The 26489-nt window shown below is 43.0% G+C and overlaps 1 protein-coding gene across 3 annotated transcripts in view; it reads right to left on the bottom strand.

Moving 5' to 3' along the window:
* Positions 1-393: 393 nt before the first annotated feature.
* LOC135054549 (zinc finger protein 502-like) overlaps positions 394-26489 on the bottom strand; it is a 187598-nt gene continuing 161502 nt past the window's right edge. For 2 of the 3 annotated variants that reach the window (XM_063957703.1, XM_063957704.1), the window contains exon 7: positions 394-1647. In XM_063957703.1, coding sequence (XP_063813773.1) covers positions 668-1647 — 980 coding nt within the window. In that variant the 3' untranslated portion in view covers positions 394-667. The remainder of the gene's footprint in view (positions 1648-26489) is intronic. The other variant, XM_063957705.1, reaches the window with a different exon arrangement.

The following is a 26489-nucleotide window of genomic DNA, read 5'->3' as shown; positions in this document are numbered from 1 at the left end:
TGAATAGGTCCGAACCCCTTCCGCGCTAAACCTGTCGGAAGCTGCCGTCTTTTTCCGACAAGACGGCAGCTTCCGACAGTTATTGAATATACCCCTTAATGTTAATGTTCCTTGACCTGCAATGAGCCAGCAAATGCCTCCAGTGATGTTGAACAGCCCTGAGCAGGAGACTCTTGGTGATGATCAGACAAGGCTTGGTTGGTGATGACAAGCTCGGCAATTCCTGAACAGACAATTCATGGGAAGTTCAGAGCGGATGTGCATGGAGGAATTTCTACCAAACCTTAATTGGGAATTAGCCTTTAAATAGTTTTTAATAAAGAAGTCAAAGTATAAAATGATGTATCAGAAGGTGAAAAATTGAAATATAAAATATTACAATGTAGCCTTTTATTTCTTTAGAGAACAAATATAAGTTATAAAAAATATGGCTAACAATAAATATAAGTTTATGCTCAAAAAATGTCTTTCAGGTCTCAGAACGTAGCACATAAAATTACTAATACAGCCATTTGGGTGATCCTATTCCAAACCCTACTACCCACGCTGCCAAGTGGCATTTCCTTCCCATTCACTCAATAAAAAAATAAAATTTAATGTTTAAATAAAACACTACATTCTCCAATATATGACCTGGATAAAAGTGCCTGAGTCATTTAACAAGATATCATCTCTCTCCTGTGTGAATTCTTTCATGTGTAACAAGGTGTGATTTACATGTAAGACATTTCCCACATTGAAAGCATGGAAGTCGCTTCTCCCTGTTGTGACTTTTCTGATGTACAACAAGACTTGATTTTTGGGTAAAACATTTCCCACATTCAGAGCATGGAAATGGCCTCTCACCTGTGTGGATTCTCTGATGTGTAACAAGATCTGATTTGCATTTAAAACCTTTCCCACACTCAGAGCAAGGAAATGGTTTCAAAATAGTGTGATTTCTGTTATGGTGAACAAGATCAGAGTTCTGTTTAAAACATTTCCCACACTCAGAACATATAAATGGCCTCTCACCTGTGTGATTTCTCTGATGTTTGACAAGAGATGTTTTACTTGTAAAACATTTCCCACACCTTGAACATGGAAACGGTTTCTCCCCTGTGTGACTTTTCTCATGTACAACAAGAGCTGATTTCTGTCTGAAACATTTCCCACACTCAGAGCATGGAAATGGTTTCTCACCTGTGTGAATTCTCTCATGTATAACAAGATATGATTTGCATTTAAAACATTTCCCACACTCAGAACATGGAAATGGCCTCTCACCTGTGTGACTTCTATGATGTTTAGCAAGATGTGATTTCTGCGTAAAACATTTCCCACACTCAGAACATGGAAATGGCCTCTCGCGTGTCTTAGCTGGCTTATGAGTAATAAGCCTTATGCTCTGTGTAAAACACTTGGCATCTACAGAACTGGGAAACGTCCTATGAGCTGTAATGGATGGACCAATATCTGATGTATCAGGAGAATATTCCTCCTGGTTAGAGGTAACAGATGATATATCTGCCCTGTGAGGTACTGGATGTAGAATTTGGCTCACAGTGTTTTCTTCCAAATAATCTTTTGTGATGTCTTTATCTTCTATTTCACATTCTCTGGATACAACGGGACATCCAGTCAATATATTTCTCCTGTTACATCCATCTAGAGGGGAAAAGATTTGTATATGCAAATTATATTACTTGAATAACTTGATGGCCCCCATTACCAGTGGCTCAAATCCCCTTCTGCATGAGATAGGCAGGAAAAAGTTCACAACCCCGAAAAGGTCTATCCCTGACCTCCTCCCTACTGTCCTTGTCTTCAGTGACTGTTTCTAAAAATATAAAACACATTTAAAAGAAAAACAATTATCAAGTAACATTTTTTTTCTCAAACTTAATGACTAATGAGAGGTACCATTTAATATGGTGGGAAGAAGGGGCATGGGAAACAATTAAGCACTGAAGCAAACCTGTGTTAAACACATTGCTGCCCCATAACTTGAAGTTTTTTCTTTCCACATTGTGTATCTACAGAATTAGCAAAGTCCAAGAGAAGGTGAGTTGAGGACCAACTGCAGACTTGCATAAGTCTTCTGTAGATACCTGTGCCAATAAGTTGTGAAAGTACCAATGGAATGTGATCTGAAAACTTATGAGACAACTGGGTCTTTCCTCTTATAAATCTGAGCAATTACCTGTCTTATCCATCTTCATGAGTGGACTTTCTTTAGGACCAGCTAGAACAGATGTTTCTGTAACTTGTTTGGTTTCAGCAAGATATGGGGAAATGTTCCTTACTAAATCTAGAATGTGTAGTCTTTCCAGGAAATCATTCTTACTAAATCTAGAATGTGTAGCCTTTCCAGGAATTCATTCTTACTAAATCCAGAATGTGCAGCCTTTCCAGGAAAATCATTCTAACTAAATCTAGAATGTATAGCCATTCCTGGAAATCATTCTTTCTAAATCTAGAATGTGTAGCCATTCCTGGAAATCATTTTTACTAAATCTAGAATGTGTAGCCTTTCAAGGAAATCTTTCTTACTAAATCTAGAATGTATAGCCATTCCTGGAAATCATTTTTACTAAATCTAGAATGTATAGCCATTCTTGGAAATCATTTTTACTAACTCTAGAATGTGTAGCCTTTCCAGGAAATAATTCTTGCTAAATCGAGAATGTGTAGCCTTTCCGGGAAATAATTCTTACTAAATCCAGAATGTGTAGCCATTTCTGGAAATCATTCTTACTAAATCTAGAATGTGTAGCCTTTCCAGGAATTCATTCTTACTAAATCCAGAATGTGCAGCCTTTCCAGGAAAATCATTCTTACTAAATCTAGAATGTATAGCCATTCCTGGAAATCATTCTTTCTAAATCTAGAATGTGTAGCCATTCCTGGAAATCATTTTTACTAAATATAGAATGTGTACCCTTTCCAGGAAATCTTTCTTACTAAATCTAGAATGTATAGCCATTCCTGGAAATCATTTTTACTAAATCTAGAATGTATAGCCATTCCTGGAAATCATTCTAAATCTAGAATGTGTAGCCATTCCTGGAAATCATTTTTACTAAATCTAGAATGTGTAGCCTTTCAAGGAAATCTTTCTTACTAAATCTAGAATGTGTAGCCTTTCCAGGAATTCATTCTTACTAAATCCAGAATGTGCAGCCTTTCCAGGAAAATCATTCTTACTAAATCTAGAATGTATAGCCATTCCTGGAAATCATTCTTTCTAAATCTAGAATGTGTAGCCATTCCTGGAAATCATTTTTACTAAATATAGAATGTGTACCCTTTCCAGGAAATCTTTCTTACTAAATCTAGAATGTATAGCCATTCCTGGAAATCATTTTTACTAAATCTAGAATGTATAGCCATTCCTGGAAATCATTCTAAATCTAGAATGTGTAGCCATTCCTGGAAATCATTTTTCCTTAATCTAGAATGTGTAGCCTTTCAAGGAAATCTTTCTTACTAAATCTAGAATGTGTAGCCTTTCCAGGAATTCATTCTTACTAAATCCAGAATGTGCAGCCTTTCCAGGAAAATCATTCTTACTAAATCTAGAATGTATAGCCATTCCTGGAAATCATTCTTTCTAAATCTAGAATGTGTAGCCATTCCTGGAAATCATTTTTACTAAATATAGAATGTGTACCCTTTCCAGGAAATCTTTCTTACTAAATCTAGAATGTATAGCCATTCCTGGAAATCATTTTTTACTAAATCTAGAATGTATAGCCATTCCTGGAAATCATTCTAAATCTAGAATGTGTAGCCATTCCTGGAAATCATTCTAAATCTAGAATGTGTAGCCATTCCTGGAAATCATTTTTACTAAATCTAGAATGTGTAGCCATTCCTGGAAATCATTTTTACTAAATCTAGAATGTGTAGCCTTTCAAGGAAATCTTTCTTACTAAATCTAGAATGTGTAGCCTTTCCAGGAATTCATTCTTACTAAATCCAGAATGTGCAGCCTTTCCAGGAAAATCATTCTTACTAAATCTAGAGTGTGTACTCTTTCCAGGAAATCATTCTTACTAAATCTAGAATGTGTAGCCTTTCCAGGAAATCATTCTTACTAAATCTAGAATGTATAGCCATTCCTGGAAATCATTCTTTCTAAATCTAGAATGTGTAGCCATTCCTGGAAATCATTTTTACTAAATCTAGAATGTGTAGCCTTTCAAGGAAATCTTTCTTACTAAATCTAGAATGTATAGCCATTCCTGGAAATCATTTTTACTAAATCTAGAATGTATAGCCATTCTTGGAAATCATTTTTACTAACTCTAGAATGTGTAGCCTTTCCAGGAAATAATTCTTGCTAAATCGAGAATGTGTAGCCTTTCCGGGAAATAATTCTTACTAAATCCAGAATGTGTAGCCATTTCTGGAAATCATTCTTACTAAATCTAGAATGTGTAGCCTTTCCAGGAATTCATTCTTACTAAATCCAGAATGTGCAGCCTTTCCAGGAAAATCATTCTTACTAAATCTAGAATGTATAGCCATTCCTGGAAATCATTCTTTCTAAATCTAGAATGTGTAGCCATTCCTGGAAATCATTTTTACTAAATATAGAATGTGTACCCTTTCCAGGAAATCTTTCTTACTAAATCTAGAATGTATAGCCATTCCTGGAAATCATTTTTACTAAATCTAGAATGTATAGCCATTCCTGGAAATAATTCTAAATCTAGAATGTGTAGCCATTCCTGGAAATCATTTTTACTAAATCTAGAATGTGTAGCCTTTCAAGGAAATCTTTCTTACTAAATCTAGAATGTGTAGCCTTTCCAGGAATTCATTCTTACTAAATCCAGAATGTGCAGCCTTTCCAGGAAAATCATTCTTACTAAATCTAGAATGTATAGCCATTCCTGGAAATCATTCTTTCTAAATCTAGAATGTGTAGCCATTCCTGGAAATCATTTTTACTAAATATAGAATGTGTACCCTTTCCAGGAAATCTTTCTTACTAAATCTAGAATGTATAGCCATTCCTGGAAATCATTTTTTACTAAATCTAGAATGTATAGCCATTCCTGGAAATCATTCTAAATCTAGAATGTGTAGCTATTCCTGGAAATCATTCTAAATCTAGAATGTGTAGCCATTCCTGGAAATCATTTTTACTAAATCTAGAATGTGTAGCCATTCCTGGAAATCATTTTTACTAAATCTGTAAATCTAGAATGTGTAGCCTTTCCAGGAATTCATTCTTACTAAATCCAGAATGTGCAGCCTTTCCAGGAAAATCATTCTTACTAAATCTAGAGTGTGTACTCTTTCCAGGAAATCATTCTTACTAAATCTAGAATGTATAGCCATTCCTGGAAATCATTTTTACTAAATCTAGAATGTATAGCCATTCCTGGAAATCATTCTTTCTAAATCTAGAATGTGTAGCCATTCCTGGAAATCATTTTTACTAAATCTAGAATGTGTAGCCATTCCTGGAAATCATTTTTACTAAATCTAGAATGTGTAGCCTTTCAAGGAAATCTTTCTTACTAAATCTAGAATGTGTAGCCTTTCCAGGAATTCATTCTTACTAAATCCAGAATGTGCAGCCTTTCCAGGAAAATCATTCTTACTAAATCTAGAGTGTGTACTCTTTCCAGGAAATCATTCTTACTAAATCTAGAATGTGTAGCCTTTCCAGGAAATCATTCTTACTAAATCTAGAATGTGCAGCCTTTACTGAAAATCGTACTTACTATATCTAGAATATATAGCTTTTTCTGGAAATTGTTCGTACAAAATCTATGTAGCATTTCATCTTTTTGGTTTGTAGGCTCAGGACATGAAAGATGATTAAATATTTAAACAACTTTAGGAAAAATGCTCTATGTGCCGTTAGACCTGGATCTCTTATTGTTGGTGCCAAGCAGAAATGGAACTTTAGGTGTAAGCGCCATTAGAGGAATCTCTGTAAAGGATGAAAATGGTCTTCTGTCAGCGCCTATTGCACCAGGATGAGATCCTATGGAGCTATAAATGGTTTCAGGCATCTTATCTGCCTGGAAAGAAACAATCCTCACCAGAGAATAATTCTATTTCCACACACACACACTTGGAGATGCCACCTGGATCTTAGTGGGATAAGTGCTAGACCCCATTTTGCAGACCTTCTTAAAGAAAATAAGACCTTAGAAACATTGTGGGTGATTCAGACCTGATTGCTCGCTAGCGTTTTTTGCAGTCCTGCAATCAGGACAGAAATGCGCATGCACCGCAATGCGCAGGCGCATCATACAGGTACAAAGCCGATCGCCGCTCAGCGATGGGTTTGTGCAAAGAATCCATTCGCACAGGCGATCACTAGGTGATTGACAGGAAGAGGGCGTTTGTGGGAGGCAACTGACCGTTTTCAGGGAGTGTGTCAGGAATCGGCGCTCTGCTACGTCTCACCTACCAGCGCGCTGGTGTGCGGGCCTCCGGAGGTCATGGCCCCAGGTGCGGCTGCAGGTGTGTATGGACCGCAAGCGTCATCTTCCGCCTTGCTGAGTACCCCTGAGTCCGGTCCTATGTGCATTCTGCTGTGTGCCGGTGTCCTGCCTGTGAGGTCGTTGCCATGACTCCTGCACTCAGCTGACCCAGGTGTGCAATCCAGCACTATGTCTCCACCCAGAGTTCAGTGACCAATCACTGCAGAGCCATGGGTATAACTCCCAGTCCGTGGCTCACTCACATTGCCTCAGACGAGTCACATTCGGTGTGCCTTGTTCTCCGGACTCCTGTGTTCCTGTTTCCAGCGATTCCCCGTGGTTACCTCCTGTCATCTCATCTCACTGCAGCTCTCCTGTTTTCTTCAGACTTCATCCACAGCCAGTTACCAGCTCATCAAGCCGTAAGAGACTCTCCTCAGGTGTTGCATTCATTATTACCTGTGCACTGCTAATTGCATACCATCTGTGCATCTCTGCAAGTATATCACCTCATTGCATAGAGACTGTCTCCTGCTTGGGCCTAGTGTGGCCATAAGGACTTTGTTTTACAGAGACTGTGTGTTTTACAAGTTTTACCGGAGTTCTGTTTATTTCATTCACATTCAGCATCAAGTCACTTTATATTTCTGTTGCAAGAGACTTTTCAGTTGTTTTGGATTCAATACCAATCACTGTTACTTTATTGCCTGGTTTCAGTTTGTCATTCACTGCTATACCATCTACTCTGTGATTCCTGTATAATAAAACATCAGCGCTTATGCGCCGGACTTTCATATTGCCTCCCCGCTTTGTACATCGCACCAACACTGACCCACTAGCACCCCCGCCGGAGACAGACAAATCCAGAGACCTGACAGAGTGGTTGGAAAAACGCAGGTGTGTCCAAGCGTTTGCAGGGAGGGTGTCTGACGTCAATTCCGGTCCCGGACAGGCGGCAGTGTTCGCAGCGGCTGAATAAGTCCTGGGCTGTGCAGAGACTGCACAAAATCTTTTCATGATGGCACACTTGCAAAGCTAAAATACACTCCACCTGCAGGCGACGACTCTGCGAACGCAGGACTGCAAAAAAAAACCTAGTGAGCGTTCAGGTCTGAATGAGGGCCATTGGCAGTAGCAAGCTCCGACCTTTCCTGAGTCATAGCATCCGGCTGAGATCCCAGTGGTGTTATAGACTCTCAGGTATGGTCCAATCCTCATTACTGCCTGGGAGGGTCTCATGCTCAGATCCTCAGAGACTGATTTATTGTCCATAAAAAAACAAAAACCTAAGCTGATTTGCACATGCATCTCACTGATTCCAGTAAACTGCTCCTGTGCCACTGTGGGGGAGATAGAAACATAGAATTTGGCAGCAGATAAGAACCACTTGGCCTTTCCAGTCCGCCCTAAACACATGTACATGCACACACTTATACGATAGGGTTCATTTTTGATTGGGAGCCAATTAACCTACCAGTATATTTTTGAATTGTGGTAGGAAGCCCAGGCTAGCACATGGAGAATATACACACTCCACAGTTAGGGCCATGGTGGGAATTGAACCCATGACCTCAGTGCTGTGCGGCAGTAATGTTAACCGCCACACCATCCGTGCTGCCCTAAATCAGCTGCTGTGCGTGCACTGGATCGGGAATACACACAAGGATGTGGTTCACTAGTGCGTACAGATTGACGCGTCCATGATGGAGCAGATTATTCATAAAATAGGTGTTACTAAGTTGTTGCCTCAAGGACTGGAACCACATTATTGTATGATCCATTGGTTACCTGTACTCTATACTCTAGTTTACCAAGAGATGAGGTATAGATAATCAGCTCTTTTGGTTTTCAGTATCATCTGTACGCAGATGATACTCAAATCTACCTATCCTCCCCTGACTTGTCCCTATCTGTACTGGACCGTGTCACTGAAAACCTTTCTGCCATCTCATCCTGGATGACATCTCGCCACCTCAAACTTAATATTTCAAAGACAGAGTTAATTATATTTCCCCCAGCCAATAGTAGGTACCAACCTGATATCTCTATCACTGTTGAAAACTCGACTATCTACCCTACCCCACAAGCTCGCTGCCTAGGTGTCATCCTTGACTCTGATCTGTCCTTTGTTCCCCACATTCAATCTGTCTCAAGATCATGTTACATGCATCTAAAAAACATATCCAAAATACGACCATACCTTACACAAGACACTGCTAAAACTCTAATCCACGCTCTCATTATCTCCCGCATTGATTATTGTAATAGTCTCCTAACTGGTCTTCTGAAAACGAGACTCTCACCACTACAATCCATTCTGAATGCAGAGGCGAGGCTTTGTTATGCACACCAGTGCCAGCAGGAATGTACTGGTGTCTGAACGGAGAGGTATGCAAAACAAATGAACTCACAGACAGACTGGGGAATATGACATTACATACACAGAAGGTGATAGAGTAACAAAATAAACACAAAGTGAACAGAGAAGCCCAAAGGCTAAGAAGCTGGGTGTCTCCCTAGTATTAGGAATGCTCAGATGGAAAGAAGCGAGATGTTGTGATTTAATACGTAGAGAACCCGAAATGCTGTTGCTAAGGGCAACAGCAAAACCCTAAAGGGTTACCAACGGGTGTGGCAGTAAACTCCTTGGTCAGAGATGGAATAATAGACACAAGGAGAGTCTCCACAATCCTAGTCCTCACTTGCAGTGCACCGGTTCAGCTTACTGCCACTAAACTGACACCTGGACACCTTGCACAGTGAGAAAGGATTTTGGCAGGCAAGTCTGAGAATACAGCCGCAAACTTGCTAGGTTCACAGAGTAGCAAAAGAACCCCAGCAGGTTAAACGACTGACTCCAGTCTTACTGCTAGGTCTGTATTGGCAGAGTGTAGTACCAAATCCCAAGGCCTATTTGCAGTAAGCAACAAGCAAATACAAAGTTACACAGTACTAGCTAACTTTCAGGAACTGACTAACCAACAAAGATTCAGCAGCATCTGCCTAACCTGAGAAGAGGGTTTATATAGCAGGTGCTGTCCACGCCCCACTCAGACCTCACAGACTGTGAGCACAAAAACCAGCACCGGATCCCCTGCCGTGCACAGATCCTGTAACCACTGCACAACAAAAGACCCGAACCGGAGTATCAGCTGCGCTCAGGTTACTCCACTAGCACTTGCCTCCCGGTTGCCATGACGACGTGGCAGCACAGGGCAGGAGACCCTAACAGGCTGATCTTCCTCGCTAGACGTTCATCGTCTGCAGATCCACTCTGTCAGTTCATCCATTGGTTACCTGTACTCTACCGCATTCAATATAAAATACTTTTACTCACACACAAGGCCATTAACCAAACTACACCAACGTACATCACTTTGCTTATCACAAAATATCTCCCAACCCGACCTCTGCGCTCTTCACAAGACCTGCGTCTCCCATCCACACTCATTACTCGCTCCCACTCACGACTGCAGAACTTTCTTTGGGCTGCACCCACTCTGTGGAATGCCCTACCACGCACAATAAGACACTCCTCTAGTCTCCAAACCTTCAAGCGTTCCCTCAAAACTCACCTCTTTAGGCAAGCGTATTAAATTCCTGAACCGCCCACATAGCTTTCATAAACCTTCCTATCAAATTACATCCACTCTGTACAGTCCACACATATCCTCACATGTCTTTTCATTCTATGCAATAGATAGCACCTTTCCTTGTGTACTTATGACTATTTCCCTATAGATTGTAAGCTTGCGAGCAGGGCCTTCCTACCTCTATGACTGTTATCACCCAGTTTGTTATTGTTATTTCAAATTGTAAAGCGCAACGGAATTTGCTGCGCTATAAAAGAAACTGTTAATAAATAATAAATAAATAAATAAATAAATAATGATGAGGTAGTAGCCATAGCTCTTACTGAAGCCTAATTTTTTTGTTGTTGCAAACTCTGATATCTATGATCTTAATTGCAGAATTGCTGAGACCTGAACCTCATCCTTCTTGTGATCAGTATGACGGAGGGAAACATATCTCAGCTTGGGCTACTTTGGTGCTGTTACATCCTCTATTGCTGCCGCTTGGTAATCCCTGTGATCAGTGTGACGGAGGGAAACATATCTCAGCTTGGGCTCCCCTAGTGCTGTTAGATCCTCTATTGCTGCTGCTTGGCAATCCTTGTGATCAGTGTGATAGAGGGAAACATATCTCAGCTTGGGCTCCCTTTGTGCTGTTAGATCCTCTATTGCTGCCGCTTGGCAATCCTTGTGATCAGTGTGATGGAAGGAAACATATCTCAGCTTGCGCTCCTCCCCTGGTGCTGTTAGATCCTCTATTGCTGCAACTTGGCAATCCCTGTGATCAGTGTGATGGAAGGAAACATATCTCAGCTTGCGCTCCTCCCCTGGTGCTGTTAGATCCTCTATTGCTGCCGCTTGGCAATCCCTGTGATCAGTGTGATGGAAGGAAACATATCTCAGCTTGCGCTCCTCCCCTGGTGCTGTTAGATCCTCTATTGCTGCCGCTTGGCAATCCCTGTGATCAGTGTGATGGAAGGAAACATATCTCAGCTTGCGCTCCTCCCCTGGTGCTGTTAGATCCTCTATTGCTGCCGCTTGGCAATCCCTGTGATCAGTGTGATGGAAGGAAACATATCTCAGCTTGGGCTCTCCTGGTGCTGTTAGATCCTCTATTGCTGCTGCTTGGCAATGCCTGTGATCAGTGTGATGGAAGGAAACATCTCAGCTTGGGCTACCCTGGTGCTGTTAGACCCTCTATTGCTGCTGCTTGGCAATCCCTGTGATCAGTGTGATGGAAGGAAACATATCTCAGCTTGGGCTCCCTTTGTGCTGTTAGATCCTCTATTGCTGCCGCTTGGTAATCCCTGTGATCAGTGTGACGGAGGGAAACATATCTCAGCTTGGGCTCCCCTAGTGCTGTTAGATCCTCTATTGCTGCTGCTTGGCAATCCTTGTGATCAGTGTGATAGAGGGAAACATATCTCAGCTTGGGCTCCCTTTGTGCTGTTAGATCCTCTATTGCTGCCGCTTGGCAATCCTTGTGATCAGTGTGATGGAAGGAAACATATCTCAGCTTGCGCTCCTCCCCTGGTGCTGTTAGATCCTCTATTGCTGCCACTTGGCAATCCCTGTGATCAGTGTGATGGAAGGAAACATATCTCAGCTTGCGCTCCTCCCCTGGTGCTGTTAGATCCTCTATTGCTGCCGCTTGGCAATCCCTGTGATCAGTGTGATGGAAGGAAACATATCTCAGCTTGCGCTCCTCCCCTGGTGCTGTTAGATCCTCTATTGCTGCCGCTTGGCAATCCCTGTGATCAGTGTGATGGAAGGAAACATATCTCAGCTTGGGCTCCTCCCCTGGTGCTGTTAGATCCTCTATTGCTGCTGCTTGGCAATGCCTGTGATCAGTGTGATGGAAGGAAACATATCTCAGCTTGGGCTACCCTGGTGCTGTTAGACCCTCTATTGCTGCTGCTTGGCAATCCCTGTGATCAGTGTGACGGAGGGAAACATATCTCAGCTTGGGCTCTCCTGGTGCTGTTAGATCCTCCATTACTGTGCTTGGCAATCCCTGTGATCAGTGTGATAGAGGGAAACATATCTCAGCTTGGGCTCCCTTTGTGCTGTTAGATCCTCTATTGCTGCCGCTTGGTAATCCCTGTGATCAGTGTGACGGAGGGAAACATATCTCAGCTTGGGCTCCCTTTGTGCTGTTAGATCCTCTATTGCTGCCGCTTGGTAATCCCTGTGATCAGTGTAATGGAGGGAAACATAACTCAGCTTGGGCTCCCTTTGTGCTGTTAGATCCTCTATTGCTGCCGCTTGGTAATCCCTGTGATCAGTGTGATGGAAGGAAACATATCTCAGCTTGGGCTCCCCCGGTGCTGTTAGACCCTCTATTGCTGCCGCTTGGCAATCCCTGTGATCAGTGTGATGGAAGGAAACATATCTCAGCTTGGGCTCCCCCGGTGCTGTTAGACCCTCTATTGCTGCCGCTTGGCAATCTTTGTGAAGAGTCAAAACGTTTTGTATTGGGCACGGATGCCAATATGATCTATCTGGAGTTCCTGAATGTTTGGATAACCCTTTGAAAAAACAAAAAACTTCCTTGATCAGTTCCTCTAGTATGGAAGAACTTAGGTTTTCCAAGAAAAACTGTTTGGATCCGCACATCAATTGTTCATAATGGTAACCAACGGTGTAAGCTAATTCTGCCCAGACAAAAGTCTTGGGTTGAGCATGTACCAGATATTGGTTGTGTGCCTGGAGTAATATGGTTGTATATGTATAGTAGGTTGTGGTCTCATAGAGCAAAACCGAAAGGTAATTGTTAAAATATAAGGAGGGTTGGAAAAGTTGTTGTTTTTTTTTACACAAAACATAAATTTAAAAAAAACAAAACATTCAAATTCAATTCTTTATGTCCGGTTATTCCCAATACTGATCATTTGTTCATGTGCCGGACACACTCGGTATTATGGGTATGTTTGTTTTCCTTCTGATATAGTTTAAAGACAGAGGTTCCCAAATGTCGTCCTCAAGGCACCCCAATGGTCCAGGTTTTAAATGTATCCATGCAAGGGGTACCTTCTGAAAAGAAGAACAGGCGCTCAGTAAGAGTTGCTGCACCAAGCTGCTGCCAATGGACAGGAGAGTCACTCCTGAGGGTAACAAGAATATGTGTAGGGTGGGCAGCGCTATAGTTGAAGTGATTGAAATAAACAGTTTTTAACAATATATATTAAAATTCTTTGTCAATTTATTAAAAAATAAATAAAATATGAATATTATTCACTCCTCAAAATGAATTGGTAAAAATACAAAATGTGCACCTAGATCAGTTCATCTCCATCTATGTTAGACCATATGTGTCTGTTCCTGAATAGATGCCCTGATAAATCCACAGTTCGGTTATTTGATAGTTACCGATCACCGTATTAGAGGTGGAAAGGCTTCCATAATGGTGGTTCCATGCTGGAGGTGAATGTCCTCATTTAGATGGTGATTGCTGTGGTTGTCCTCATTAGGGTGGGTGGAAGTTTGCTGGTGGGTTCCGGGCTGGTTCAGACACAGGGTGGCGGTCTTGAAGAACTGAAGTGGTGCAGATGGGGGGTCCTAACGCGTTTCACTGCTTCCCCAAAAGATTTGCAGCTTTGTCAAAGGATACCATGCAGTAGGAAGTGAGGGTTTATATACCCTTCTTAATGAGGAGGATTAGTGACAGATGTAACAGATAATTACTTCAATCACTTCAAAACATATCTAAAAAATGTGTATAGTGTTAGGAAGGCAGACCTGATATATTTATTTAATCCATTTCTATTATTATTAAAACTTATTGTGATTTTGCAGTTTATTTGTTTCTCTAAGCTTATTCCAGGAAGTGCAGGTTAAACGGTTTTTAACCAATAATCATATATGTTTACACCTGGTTGTTATGGTGATTCTATCATATATATTTCTATTGGTGACTCAGTTTGATTGACATAAATTTCAGCCAATTAGATCATCTGACCCTTTGATTGATCTAGAGCGGTCATGTGATCGCAAGTATTCTCCGTTATCCACGGAGGTCAATTTGATGAGAATTCATAACTCACTCACGTGACTTTCCCTTCATAGTCACGTGACGCTCATAACCAGGTATTTGGCTGGTTGTGTATCGCCGATGACTGCACGATGACGTGCAGTTACACCCGCAGTTACTTCCGCCCCTTCTATTTACTTTAAGTTGTGACGCGTCACGTGACCCGACGCTGCTACGGCGAGTGACGTGTCCTGTGACCCGACGGGCCTGCGGCGAGTCACATGACGCGCCATCTACTGGCAATCTAAGTATGGGCTAATAAGTGCTAATGTATTTCTTTACTGGATGGTTCTATTTCAAGCATGATCTTGTCCGCGCTCCAGGTTACGTGACACGCGTCGGACACACGGCCGGGTCATGTGTCTCGGCGCCTTCCCGTGTCTAAGGAGCTAGGACATATCCACATAGTTTGTTTGAAAAACTTAACTTAATAAATCTCTGTGAGTCAAATTTCACAAAAGTAATAATACAGCAAATATGAGAAGCAGAAAAAATATTATATTATCAGACGTGTGGGATTTCACAAGACTCACAATAATTCTATCATGTGACCAGGGTGGGAGGTGTTACATACACTCATCATATATCTATCTTGCAGTATTAGGATCTATGGTAGGAGTGGAGACTCAGCTCCTGATGGATAGTATTCAGCTAGCTAATATAACAAGTATAAATAGTTATTAGTCATAATAAACACAATTTCTAGATACACTTATTAGAAAGATTACTCAAATTAAAGCACACAAATGTACATTGCTATATAAATGGAAAGTTTCAATGTACCACCCATTTATTAGTGGTGGTTTGTTGGCGTACATTAAAAGGGTTTTAACTTGTGTAAATATTGAATATGATGACATAGACATGATATACATCATAATAACACATTCAGTTCTACTGCCTCGTTTAATCCATCAGGGTAGATGGAACCTATTTTATGCATCCAGTAAACTTCTTGTCTGCATAATTTGCTAAAGCGGTCTCCACCTCTACTAGTGGTGGGTATATGTTCTACTCCTATCACTTTTAGACTAACTGGGTCGCTATTATGAACGTCAAAAAAGTGTTTAGATACACTGTGTGTTAATACTCGGTTTAAGATATTCCTCCGGTGTTCTAAGAATCTTATCCATAATTTTCTCGTTGTACGACCTACATATCTCTGATTGCACCCACAGATAAGTATATAAATAACATAAGAGCTGTTGCAGTTAATAAAGCTTCTAATATTCCAAGGCTCATGAGGGTTATTGTTGGATTTAGATGTTTGTATATGTTTACATGTAATACATCTATCTCCACCACATTTATAAAAACCTTTTGGTTTAGGTGGGAGCCAGGAGAGTTTAGCTTCCCGTATTGTGCTTTTATTCTCACTTTTAAAGGAAACTCTGTGCTAATAGAGTTTTTAAAGATGTACTCTTTTTAAAGATAAATGGAGGTATTATTGGTAGATCTTCTGTTAATAGATGATCCTGCCGTAGAATATTATAATTTTTCTTTATGATCCGTTTAATTTCGGAGCATTGGTCATTAAAGGTGGATATAAAAGCTGTCTGTCTGTTTGGCTGTTCTGATGGTTTATTTTTTTGGACCAATAGCTCTTTTCTCTCCATTGCCAAAACTTCATTAAAGGCTGTCTGGAAGGTCCTAGTTGGATAATCTCTCTGTTTAAAAGAGTCCAGCATAGCTTCTGCTTGTATCACAAAATCTTTTTTCTTTGTGCAATTTCGTCTAAGTCTGATTAGTTGTCCTTTTGGGATATTTTGTTTCCATGGAGGATAATGGGCACTTCGATAGTGCAAATAGGCGTTAGCACCCACATCTTTAGTATAGTTGGTAGTTATGATGGTACCGTTTTGTATTGTCAGGGTCACATCCAAGAAGTGAATTGTGGAGGGGTGAAAAGTGTAGGTGAACTGTAAATTATATGGATTGTGGTTTAAGTGATTAAAGAAAAGAAGTGCTGATTGAATATCTCCATCCCAGATGATGAATAAGTCGTCAATATAACGTCCATAGAGAACCAGGTTCGCGCCGAACCCTCCCCCCCCCCAAATGAGGGTGTCCTCGACCTCCCCCATGTATAGGTTGGCATAGCTCGGCGCAAACCTGGTCCCCATGGCAGTCCCCATGACTTGTAAGTAGTGAGTTTCCAAAAATAAAAAGTGATTGTGACGAAGTATGAATGCTATTGAATTTAATATAAATTTACGGTGGTCCTCTGTCAGATCATCATCAAGGCATAAACATCTAGAGATGACTTGGAGGCCCAAGTCATGTGGTATGTTGGAATAAAGACTCTGGACATCCAGAGTATAAAAATTATAAGAATCTTTCCATTTAAATCCATCGATAAGTTTTAAAAAATGAGAGGTGTCTTTGATATGTGATCTGAGAGTGGATACACGTGGCTGTAAATAAGAATCCACGTAAAATGATAAGTTGGAAGTGAGGGACCCTATTCCTGAGATTATGGGACGCCCCGGGGGTGAAGTGCGGGATTTGTGAATTTTTGGTAAGTGATAATAGATGGGGACAACTGGGTGAACAGTGTAGAGAAATTGAAATTCTTCTTTGGAGATGACCCCTTCCATTTGTGCTGTGTCCAAAAGTTCCAATAGTTGGATTTTAAAGGTCTGGGTGGGATCACCTGTAAGTTTTTTATAAAAAGTTGGATCATCCAATTGACGTCTTGCTTCAGAAATATAGTCTACTCTATCTTGTATAACCAGACCCCCTCCTTTATCCGCCTCTTTGATCACTATGGATGTATCTTGAGTGAGGTCTTTAAGGGCTTTTTTCTCTCGTCTGTTTAAGTTGGAATGTTTAGTCTTCCTAGTTTTAATGTCTGAATTTGAACAGAGGTTTTTAAAGTCGCTAAGGGTAGTTTTATAGAAGCTTTCGATATTAGAGCCTTTAGATTTGATAGGAAAGAAATCCGATTTAGTTTTGAACCTCTCTCGAGATATCAAATAATTTTTCTGGTTTTTGGGTGAAGTTTAGGTTATTTTCTTCCCATAACTCATTAAGAGTTTCTATTGCTGAGTGATCATTTACATCTAGTACTATGGGAAATGCTTCCTCTTTATTTTTAATAAGTTTTTGTTTAGCGAAGTGGCGTTTTCGACATAACGTCCTAACAAATCTATTTAGTTCTACAAATAAAGAAAAAATATTTGGTGTTTATGTGGGGGCAAATTTTAAACCTCGACTTAGTACAGTCATCTCTGTCTCTGTTAGTGGTTTGGATGATAAATTAAAGATATTATTGGTAATGATTTTATTTTTATTTTTTGATCTCTCTCTTTTTAGCCTCTCTCGTCTCCCTGCTCGCTTTCCTCTGAACTTCTGCTTCTCTTTCTTATTTTTGGTGTAAATCTGTCTCGGTTCCCGGTTAGCTCCCTGTATGGTTTTTTTGGGCGCTGATATAAAAAAACTTTGTTCCTCGTTGGGGATGTCATCATATTCAATATTTACACAAGTTAAAACCCTTTTAATGTACGCCAACAAACCAACACTAATAAAATAAGATTTTACTTACCGATAAATCTATTTCTTGTAGTCCGTAGTGGATGCTGGGACTCCGTAAGGACCATGGGGAATAGCGGCTCCGCAGGAGACAGGGCACAAGAATAAAAGCTTTAGGATCAGGTGGTGTGCACTGGCTCCTCCCCCTATGACCCTCCTCCAAGCCTCAGTTAGGATACTGTGCCCGGACGAGCATACATAATAAGGAAGGATATTGAATCCCGGGTAAGACTCATACCAGCCACACCAATCACACCGTACAACTCGTGATCTGAACCCAGTTAACAGTATGATAAAACGAAAAGGAGCCTCTGAAAAGATGGCTCACAATAATAACCCGAATTTTTGTAACAATAACTATATACAAGTATTGCAGACAATCCGCACTTGGGATGGGCGCCCAGCATCCACTACGGACTACGAGAAATAGATTTATCGGTAAGTAAAATGTTATTTTCTCTGACGTCCTAGTGGATGCTGGGACTCCGTAAGGACCATGGGGATTATACCAAAGCTCCCAAACGGGCGGGAGAGTGCGGATGACTCTGCAGCACCGAATGAGAGAACTCCAGGTCCTCCTCAGCCAGGGTATCAAATTTGTAGAATTTAACAAACGTGTTTGCCCCTGACCAAGTAGCTGCTCGGCAAAGTTGTAAAGCCGAGACCCCTCGGGCAGCCGCCCAAGATGAACCCACTTTCCTTGTGGAATGGGCTTTTACCGATTTTGGCTGTGGCAGGCCTGCCACAGAATGTGCAAGCTGAACTGTACTACAAATCCAACGAGCAATCGTCTGCTTAGAAGCAGGAGCACCCAGTTTGTTGGGTGCATACAGGATAAACAGCGAGTCAGATTTTCTGACTCCAGCCGTCCTGGAAACATATATTTTCAGGGCCCTGACCACGTCAAGCAACTTGGAATCCTCCAAGTCCTTAGTAGCCGCAGGTACCACAATAGGTTGGTTCATGTGAAATGCAGAAACCACCTTAGGTAGAAATTGAGGACGAGTCCTCAATTCTGCCCTGTTAGAATGAAATATTAAGTAAGGGCTTTTATATGATAAAGCCGCCAATTCTGACACACGCCTGGCTGAAGCCAGGGCTAACAGCATTGTCACCTTCCATGTGAGATATTTTAAGTCCACAGTGGTGAGTGGTTCAAACCAATGTGACTTTAGGAAACTCAACACAACATTGAGATCCCAAGGTGCCACTGGAGGCACAAAAGGAGGCTGTATATGCAGTACCCCTTTTACAAATGTCTGAACTTCAGGCACTGAAGCCAGTTCTTTTTGGAAGAAAATCGACAGGGCCGAAATTTGAACCTTAATGGACCCTAATTTTAGGCCCATAGACAGTCCTGTTTGCAGGAAATGGAGGAAACGACCCAGTTGAAATTCCTCTGTAGGGGCCTTCTTGGCCTCACACTACGCAACATATTTTCGCCAAATGCGGTGATAATGTTTTGCGGTTACGTCCTTCCTGGCCTTGACCAGGGTAGGGATGACTTCATCTGGAATGCCTTTTTCCTTCAGGATCCGGCATTCAACCGCCATGCCGTCAAACGCAGCCGCGGTAAGTCTTGGAACAGACAAGGCCCCTGCTGGAGCAGGTCCTTTCTTAGAGGTAGAGGCCACGGTTCGTCCTTGAGCATCTCTTGAAGTTCCGGATACCAAGTCCTTCTTGGCCAATCCGGAACCACGAGTATAGTGCTTACTCCTCTCCTTCTTATGATTCTCAGTACTTTTGGTATGAGAGGCAGAGGAGGGAACACATACACTGACTGGTACACCCACGGTGTTACCAGAGCGTCCACCGCTATTGCCTGAGGGTCCCTTGACCTGGCGCAATATCTGTCTAGTTTTTTGTTTAGACGGGACGCCATCATGTCCACCTTTGGTTTTTCCCAACGGTTTACAATCAGGTGGAAGACTTTTTGGGTGAAGTCCCCACTCTCCCGGGTGAAGGTCGTGTCTGCTGAGGAAGTCTGCTTCCCAGTTGTCCACTCCCGGAATGAACACTGCTGACAGTGCTATCACATGATTTTCCGCCCAGCGAAGAATCCTTGCAGCTTCTGCCATTGCTCTCCTGCCGCCCTGTCTGTTTACGTGGGCGACTGACGTGATGTTGTCCGATTGGATCAATACCGCCTGACCCTGAAGCAGGGGTTTCGCTTGACTTAGGGCATTGTAAATGGCCCTTAGTTCCAGAATGTTTATATGAAGAGATGTTTCCATGCTTGACCACAAGCCCTGGAAATTTCTTCCCTGTGTGACTGCTCCCCTGCCTCTCAGGCTTGCATCCGTGGTCACCAGGATCCAATCCTGAATGCCAAATCTGCGGCCCTCTAGTAGATGAGCACTCTGCAGCCACCACAGAAGAGACACCCTTGTCCTTGGCGACAGGGTTATCCGCTGATGCATCTGAAGATGCGATCCGGACCATTTGTCCAGTAGATCCCACTGAAACGTTCTTGCATGGAATCTTCCGAATGGAATCGCTTCGTAAGAAGCCACCATTTTTCCCAGGACCCTCGTGCACTGATGCACTGACACCTGGCCTGGTTTTAGGAGGTTCCTGACTAGCTCGGATAACTCCCTGGCCTTCTCCTCCGGGAGAAACACCTTCTTCTGGACTGTGTCCAGAATCATTCCTAGGAACAGAAGACGTGTTGTTGGAATCAGCTGCGATTTTGGAATATTTAGGATTCACCCGTGCTGACGTAACACTGCTGACGTAACACTACCTGAGATAGTGCTACTCCGACTTCTAACTGTTCCCTGGACCTTGCCCTTATCAGGAGATCGTCCAAGTAAGGGATAATTAAGATGCCTTTTCTTCGAAGAAGAATCATCATTTCGGCCATTACCTTGGTAAAGAGCCGAGGTGCCGTGGACAACCCAAACGGCAGCGTCTGAAACTGATAATGACAGTTTTGTACTACAAACCTGAGATACCCTTGGTGAGAAGGGTAGATTGGGACGTGGAGATAAGCATCTTTGATGTCCAGAGACACCATATAGTCCCCTTCTTCCAGGTTCGCTATCACCGCTCTGAGTGACTCCATCTTGAATTTGAACCTTTTTATGTAAGTGTTCAAGGATTTCAGATTTAAAATTGGTCTCACCGAGCCGTCCGGCTTCGGTACCACAAACAGCGTGGAATAATACCCCTTTCCCTGTTGTAGGAGGGGTACCTTGATTATCACCTGCTGGGAATACAGCTTGTGAATGGCTTCCAAAACTGCCTCCCTGTCGGAGGGAGACTTTGGCAAAGCAGACTTCAGGAACTGGCGAGGGGGAAACGCCTCGAATTCCAGTTTGTACCCCTGCGATACTACCTGTAGAATCCAGGGGTCCACTTGCGAGTGAGCCCACTGCGCGTTGAAATTCTTGAGACGGGCCCACACCATGTCTGAGTCTGCTTGTAAAGCCCCAGCGTCATGCTGAAGACTTGGCAGAAGCAGGGGAGGGCTTCTGCTCCTGGGAAGCGGCTGCATGGTGCAGTCTTTTTCCCCTTCCTCTGCCCCGGGGCAGAAAAGAGTGGCCTTTTGCTCGCTTGTATTTATGGGAACGAAAGGACTGAGTTTGAAAAGACGGTGTCTTTTTCTGCTGATGTGAAGTGACCTGGGGTAAAAAGGTGGACTTTCCAGCCGTTGCCGTGGCCACCAGGTCCGATAGACCAGCCCCAAATAACTCCTCCCCTTTATACGGCAATACTTCCATATGTCGTTTGGAATCCGCATCCCCTGACCACTGTCGCGTCCATAACGCTCTTCTGGCAGAAATGGACATAGCACTTACTCTTGATGCCAGGGTGCAAATATCCCTCTGTGCATCACGCATATATAGTAATGCATCCTTCAAATGCTCTATAGTTAACAATATATTGTCCCTATCCAGGGTATCAATATTTTCAGTCAGGGAATCCGACCACGCGACTCCAGCACTGCACATCCAGGCTGAGGCGATTGCTGGTCGCAGTATAACACCAGTATGTGTGTATATACTTTTTAGGATATTTTCCAGCCTTCTATCAGCTGGTTCTTTGAGGGTGGCCGTATCAGGAGACGGTAACGCTACTTGTTTAGATAAACGTGTGAGCGCCTTATCTACCCTAGGGGGTGTTTCCCAACGTGTCCTAACCTCTGACAGGAAAGGATATAGTGCCAATAATTTATTAGAAATTAGCAGTTTTTTGTCGGGGGAAACCCACGCTTTATCACACACCTCATTTAATTCATCTGACTATTGGTAGTTTTTTCACACCCCACATAATACCCTTCTTTGTGGTACTTGTAGTGTCAGAAATGTTCAATGCCTCCTTCATTGCCGTGATCATGTAACGTGTGGCCCTACTGGACATTACGTTTGACTCTTCACCGTCGACACTAGACTCAGTATCTGTGTCTGGGTCTGTGTCGACCCACTGAGGTAACGGGCGTTTTAGGGCCCCTGACGGTGTCTGAGACGCCTGGACAGGCACTAATTGATTTGCCGGCTGTCTCATGTCGTCAACAGTTTTTTGCAAAATGCTGACATTATCACTTAATTCTTTAAATACGATCATCCAGTCAGGTGTCGACTCCCTAGGGGGTGACATTACTAACCCAGGCAATTGCTCCGCCTCCACATCATTTTCCTCCTCATACATGTCGACACACACGTACCGACACACAGCACACACACCTGGAATGCTCTGATAGAGGACAGGACCCCACCAGCCCTTTGGAGAGACAGAGGGAGAGTCTGCCAGCACACACCAAGCGCTATAGATATATATATATATATATATATATATATACATATACAGGGATAACCTTGTATAAGTGTTATTCCCTTATAGCTGCTGTTTATATTATTATTTGCTGCCAATAGTGCCCCCCCTTCTCTTTTTTACCCTGATTCTGTAGCAGGTCTGCAGGGGAGAGTCAGGGAGCCGTCCTTCCAGCGGAGCTGTGAGGGAAAATGGCGCTTGTGTGCTGAGGAGATAGGCTCCGCCCCTTCACGACGTCCTTATCTCCCGCTCTTTTGTGTAAAAATGGCAGGGGTTAAAATACATCCATATAGCCCAGGAGCTATATGTGATGTATTCTTTTGCCAACCTAAGGTATTATCAGTTTACATTGCGTCTCAGGGCGCTCCCCCCCCAGCGCCTTGCACCCTCAGTGACCGGAGTGTGAAGTGTGCTGAGAGCAATGGCGCACAGCTGCAGTGCTGTGCGCTACCTTAGTCTAAAGACAGGACCGTCTTCTGCCGCCGATTTCACCGGACCTCTTCGTTCTTTTGGCTCTGTAAGGGGGCCGGCGGCGCGGCTCCGGGACCCATCCAGGCTGAACCTGTGATCGTCCCTCTGGAGCTAATGTCCAGTAGCCTAAGAAGCCCAATCCACTCTGCACGCAGGTGAGTTCGCTTCTTCTCCCCTTAGTCCCACGATGCAGTGAGCCTGTTGCCAGCAGGACTCACTGAAAATAAAAAACCTAAAATAAACTTTTATTCTAAGCAGCTCAGGAGAGCCACCTAGCCTGCACCTTCTCGTTCGGGCACAAAAATCTAACTGAGGCTTGGAGGAGGGTCATGGGGGGAGAAGCCAGTGCACACCACCTGATCCTAAAGCTTTTATTCTTGTGCCCTGTCTCCTGCGGAGCCGCTATTCCCCATGGTCCTTACGGAGTCCCAGCATCCACTAGGACGTCAGAGAAATGGGTGGTACATTGAAACTTTCCATTTATATAGCAATGTACATTGTGTGCTTTCATTTGAGTAATCTTTCTAATAAGTGTATCTAGAAATTGTGTTTATTATGACTAATAACTATTTATACTTGTTATATTAGCTAGCTGAATACTATCCATCAGGAGCTGAGTCTCCACTCCTACCATAGATCCTAATACTGCAAGATAGATATATGATGAGTGTATGTAACACCTCCCACCCTGGTCACATGATAGAATTATTGTGAGTCTTGTGAAATCCCACACGTCTGATAATATATTTTTTCTGCTTCTCATATTTGCTGTATTATTACTTTTGTGAAATTTGACTCACAGAGATTTATTAAGTTAAGTTTTTCAAACAAACTATGTGGATATGTCCTAGGTCCTTAGACACGGGACGGCGCCGAGACACATGACCCGGCCGTGTGTCCGACGCGTGTCACGTAACCTGGAGCGTGGACAAGATCATGCTTGAAATAGAACCATCCAGTAAAGAAATACATTAGCACTTATTCGCCCATACTTAGATTGCCAGTAGATGGCGCGTCATGTGACTCGCCGCAGGCCCGTCGGGTCACAGGACACGTCACTCGCCGTAGCAGCGTCGGGTCACGTGACGCGTCACAAGTTAAAGTAAATAGAAGGGGCGTAAGTAACTGGACGTCATCGTGCAGTCATCGCGATACACAACCAGCCAAATACCTGGTTATGAGCGTCACGTGACTATGAAGGGAAAGTCACGTGAGTGAGTTATACATTTTTTATCAAACTGACCTCCGTGGATAACGGAGAATACTTGCGATCACATGACCGCTCTAGATCAAAGGGTCAGATGATCTAATTGGCTGAAATTTATGTCAATCAAACTGAGTCACCAATAGAAATATATATGATAGAATCACCATAACAACCAGGTGTAAACATATATGATTATTGGTTAAAAACAGTTTAACCTGCACTTCCTGGAATAAGCTTAGAGAAACAAATAAACTGCAAAATCACAATAAGTTTTAATAATAATAGAATATGGATTAAATAAATATATCAGGTCTGCCTTCCTAACACTATACCCATTTTTTAGATATGTTTTGAAGTGATTGAAGTAATTATCTGTTACATGTGTCACTAATCCTCCTCATTAAGAAGGGTATATAAACCCTCACTTCCTACTGCATGGTATCCTTTGACAAAGCTGCAAATCTTTTGGGGAAGCAGTGAAACGCGTTAGGACCCCCCATCTGCACCACTTCAGTTCTTCAAGACCGCCACCCTGTGTCTGAACCAGCCCGGAACCCACCAGCAAACTTCCACCCACCCTAATGAGGACAACCACAGCAATCACCATCTAAATGAGGACATTCACCTCCAGCATGGAAGCACCATTATGGAAGCCTTTCCACCTCTAATACGGTGATCGGTAACTATCAAATAACCGAACTGTGGATTTATCAGGGCATCTATTCAGGAACAGACACATATGGTCTAACATATAGATGGAGATGAACTGATCTAGGTGCACATTTGTATTTTTACCAATTAATTTTGAGGAGTGAATAATATTCATATTTTATTTATTTTTTAATAAATTGACAAAGAATTTTAATATATATTGTTAAAAACTGTTTATTTCAATCACTTCAACTATAGCGCTGCCCACCCTACACATATTCTTTAAATGTATCCATGCCTGGCCACAGGTGACTTAATTAGCACCTCAGTCAATTTGATATAGCCATCTGTGCGGAGCCATGGATATACCCAACACCTGGACTGTTGGGGTGCCTTGAGGAACCGCGTTTGGGAACCTCTGCTATATAACATTATTGTACACCGTATCTGCACTGAACACTTTACGGTGAAACATAAAGGGAGGTATACAAAATATCCAGCTCACTTGTTGGCTGTTGCACCTGCACAGTGATTACCATATAGGTTTTATGTCCGACTTCGGCAAATATAAGGTAGTCAGCGTGTCGGCATTACTTAAGATACATAAATGAACTCAGCACTGGAGCGTAACGGCAATAGCTTTTTCTGCGTCTAAGACCATCAGGAGATATGTCCTTTAGAGAGAGAGCCAGAGTGTCCCGTGTGGAATTTCTTACATGGGGGCTTGCAAAGACTGTGTATCATTCTGAGGAAGCTAACAGGTGCGTTCGCTCAGACCATGTAGCACTATACAGTATGTTAGTTTTGATATATAATACACATACATTGCATATATAATTGGAAGAGACAGATAACCATATGCCTGTGATGCAGCGCCACTTTATACTTTTGATCCATGGGGGGTCACACTGACCCGTTCGCTCGCTGCAGTTTAACGCAGCAGAGAGAACGGGTCCCTGCTGCGCATGCATCAGCGATGTAGTGCGCCGGCGCATGCCAGATGGCCGAAGGCTGTAGCAGGGATGCGATCGCCTCTGCCTGATTGACAGGTAGAGGTGATCGCTTGGCGGGAGGGGGCGGAATGGCGGCTTTGGTCCGGCCAACGCAGGCTGGCTGGACCGAACGGGGGCGGGCCGCAGTGGCTGCGTGATGTCACACGCAACCGCTGTGGGCCGGGGAGCAATGAGTAGCTCCCGGCCAGCACACTAAAGCTGCGCTGGCCGGGAACTACTCTAGAAGTGCAAAGGCATCGCCCCCTGTGGACTGACATGCGGGGCGGGCTAGCCCTGTGCTGGGCGTCCCCCCGCATGTCAGGAAAGAAGATTGTAGCGGTGCTAAATTTGGCACAGCTACGCTGAACTTGGAATGACCCCATATGTGCGGTGATCTGCAGTGGACGGAATAATGAGAGTTGCAAGAAGAGAACAGTGCACACTTCTGCTTTCCTGCCAGCTGTCACCCTCACCCATTATACAAACTACATTGCAGTGGTGTTAAGGAGACTGCTGGCTGGATGAGAGGGCGCTGAATACCTGTCAAAGGATCCCTGATGTGTGGCGGTAATGGCTATGGTGCCTTGTGGATGCGGCCATGGACAGAGCAGATTGCTGCCACTGCCTCCCCTCATGTTGTCGGGTGCTGGCTGACGTACGTTTCACCGAGGGGCTTGTTCACATCCAAGCTGGATTCCCCTGCCTTTTGGCTCTCATGTATGGTAGTGAGGGAGTGGCCAATGCATTGACTGACAGCAACCAAGCTTACTGAGAGACTCCGTGTTATATGGAGCTTTATTGCTGCATAGGTTTTGTGTTCTGTATAAAGTA

The sequence above is a fragment of the Pseudophryne corroboree genome, chromosome 3, assembly GCF_028390025.1.
Source record: "Pseudophryne corroboree isolate aPseCor3 chromosome 3, aPseCor3.hap2, whole genome shotgun sequence".
Lineage (NCBI taxonomy): Eukaryota > Metazoa > Chordata > Amphibia > Anura > Myobatrachidae > Pseudophryne > Pseudophryne corroboree.
This window is presented reverse-complemented; position numbering and strand designations above follow the sequence as displayed.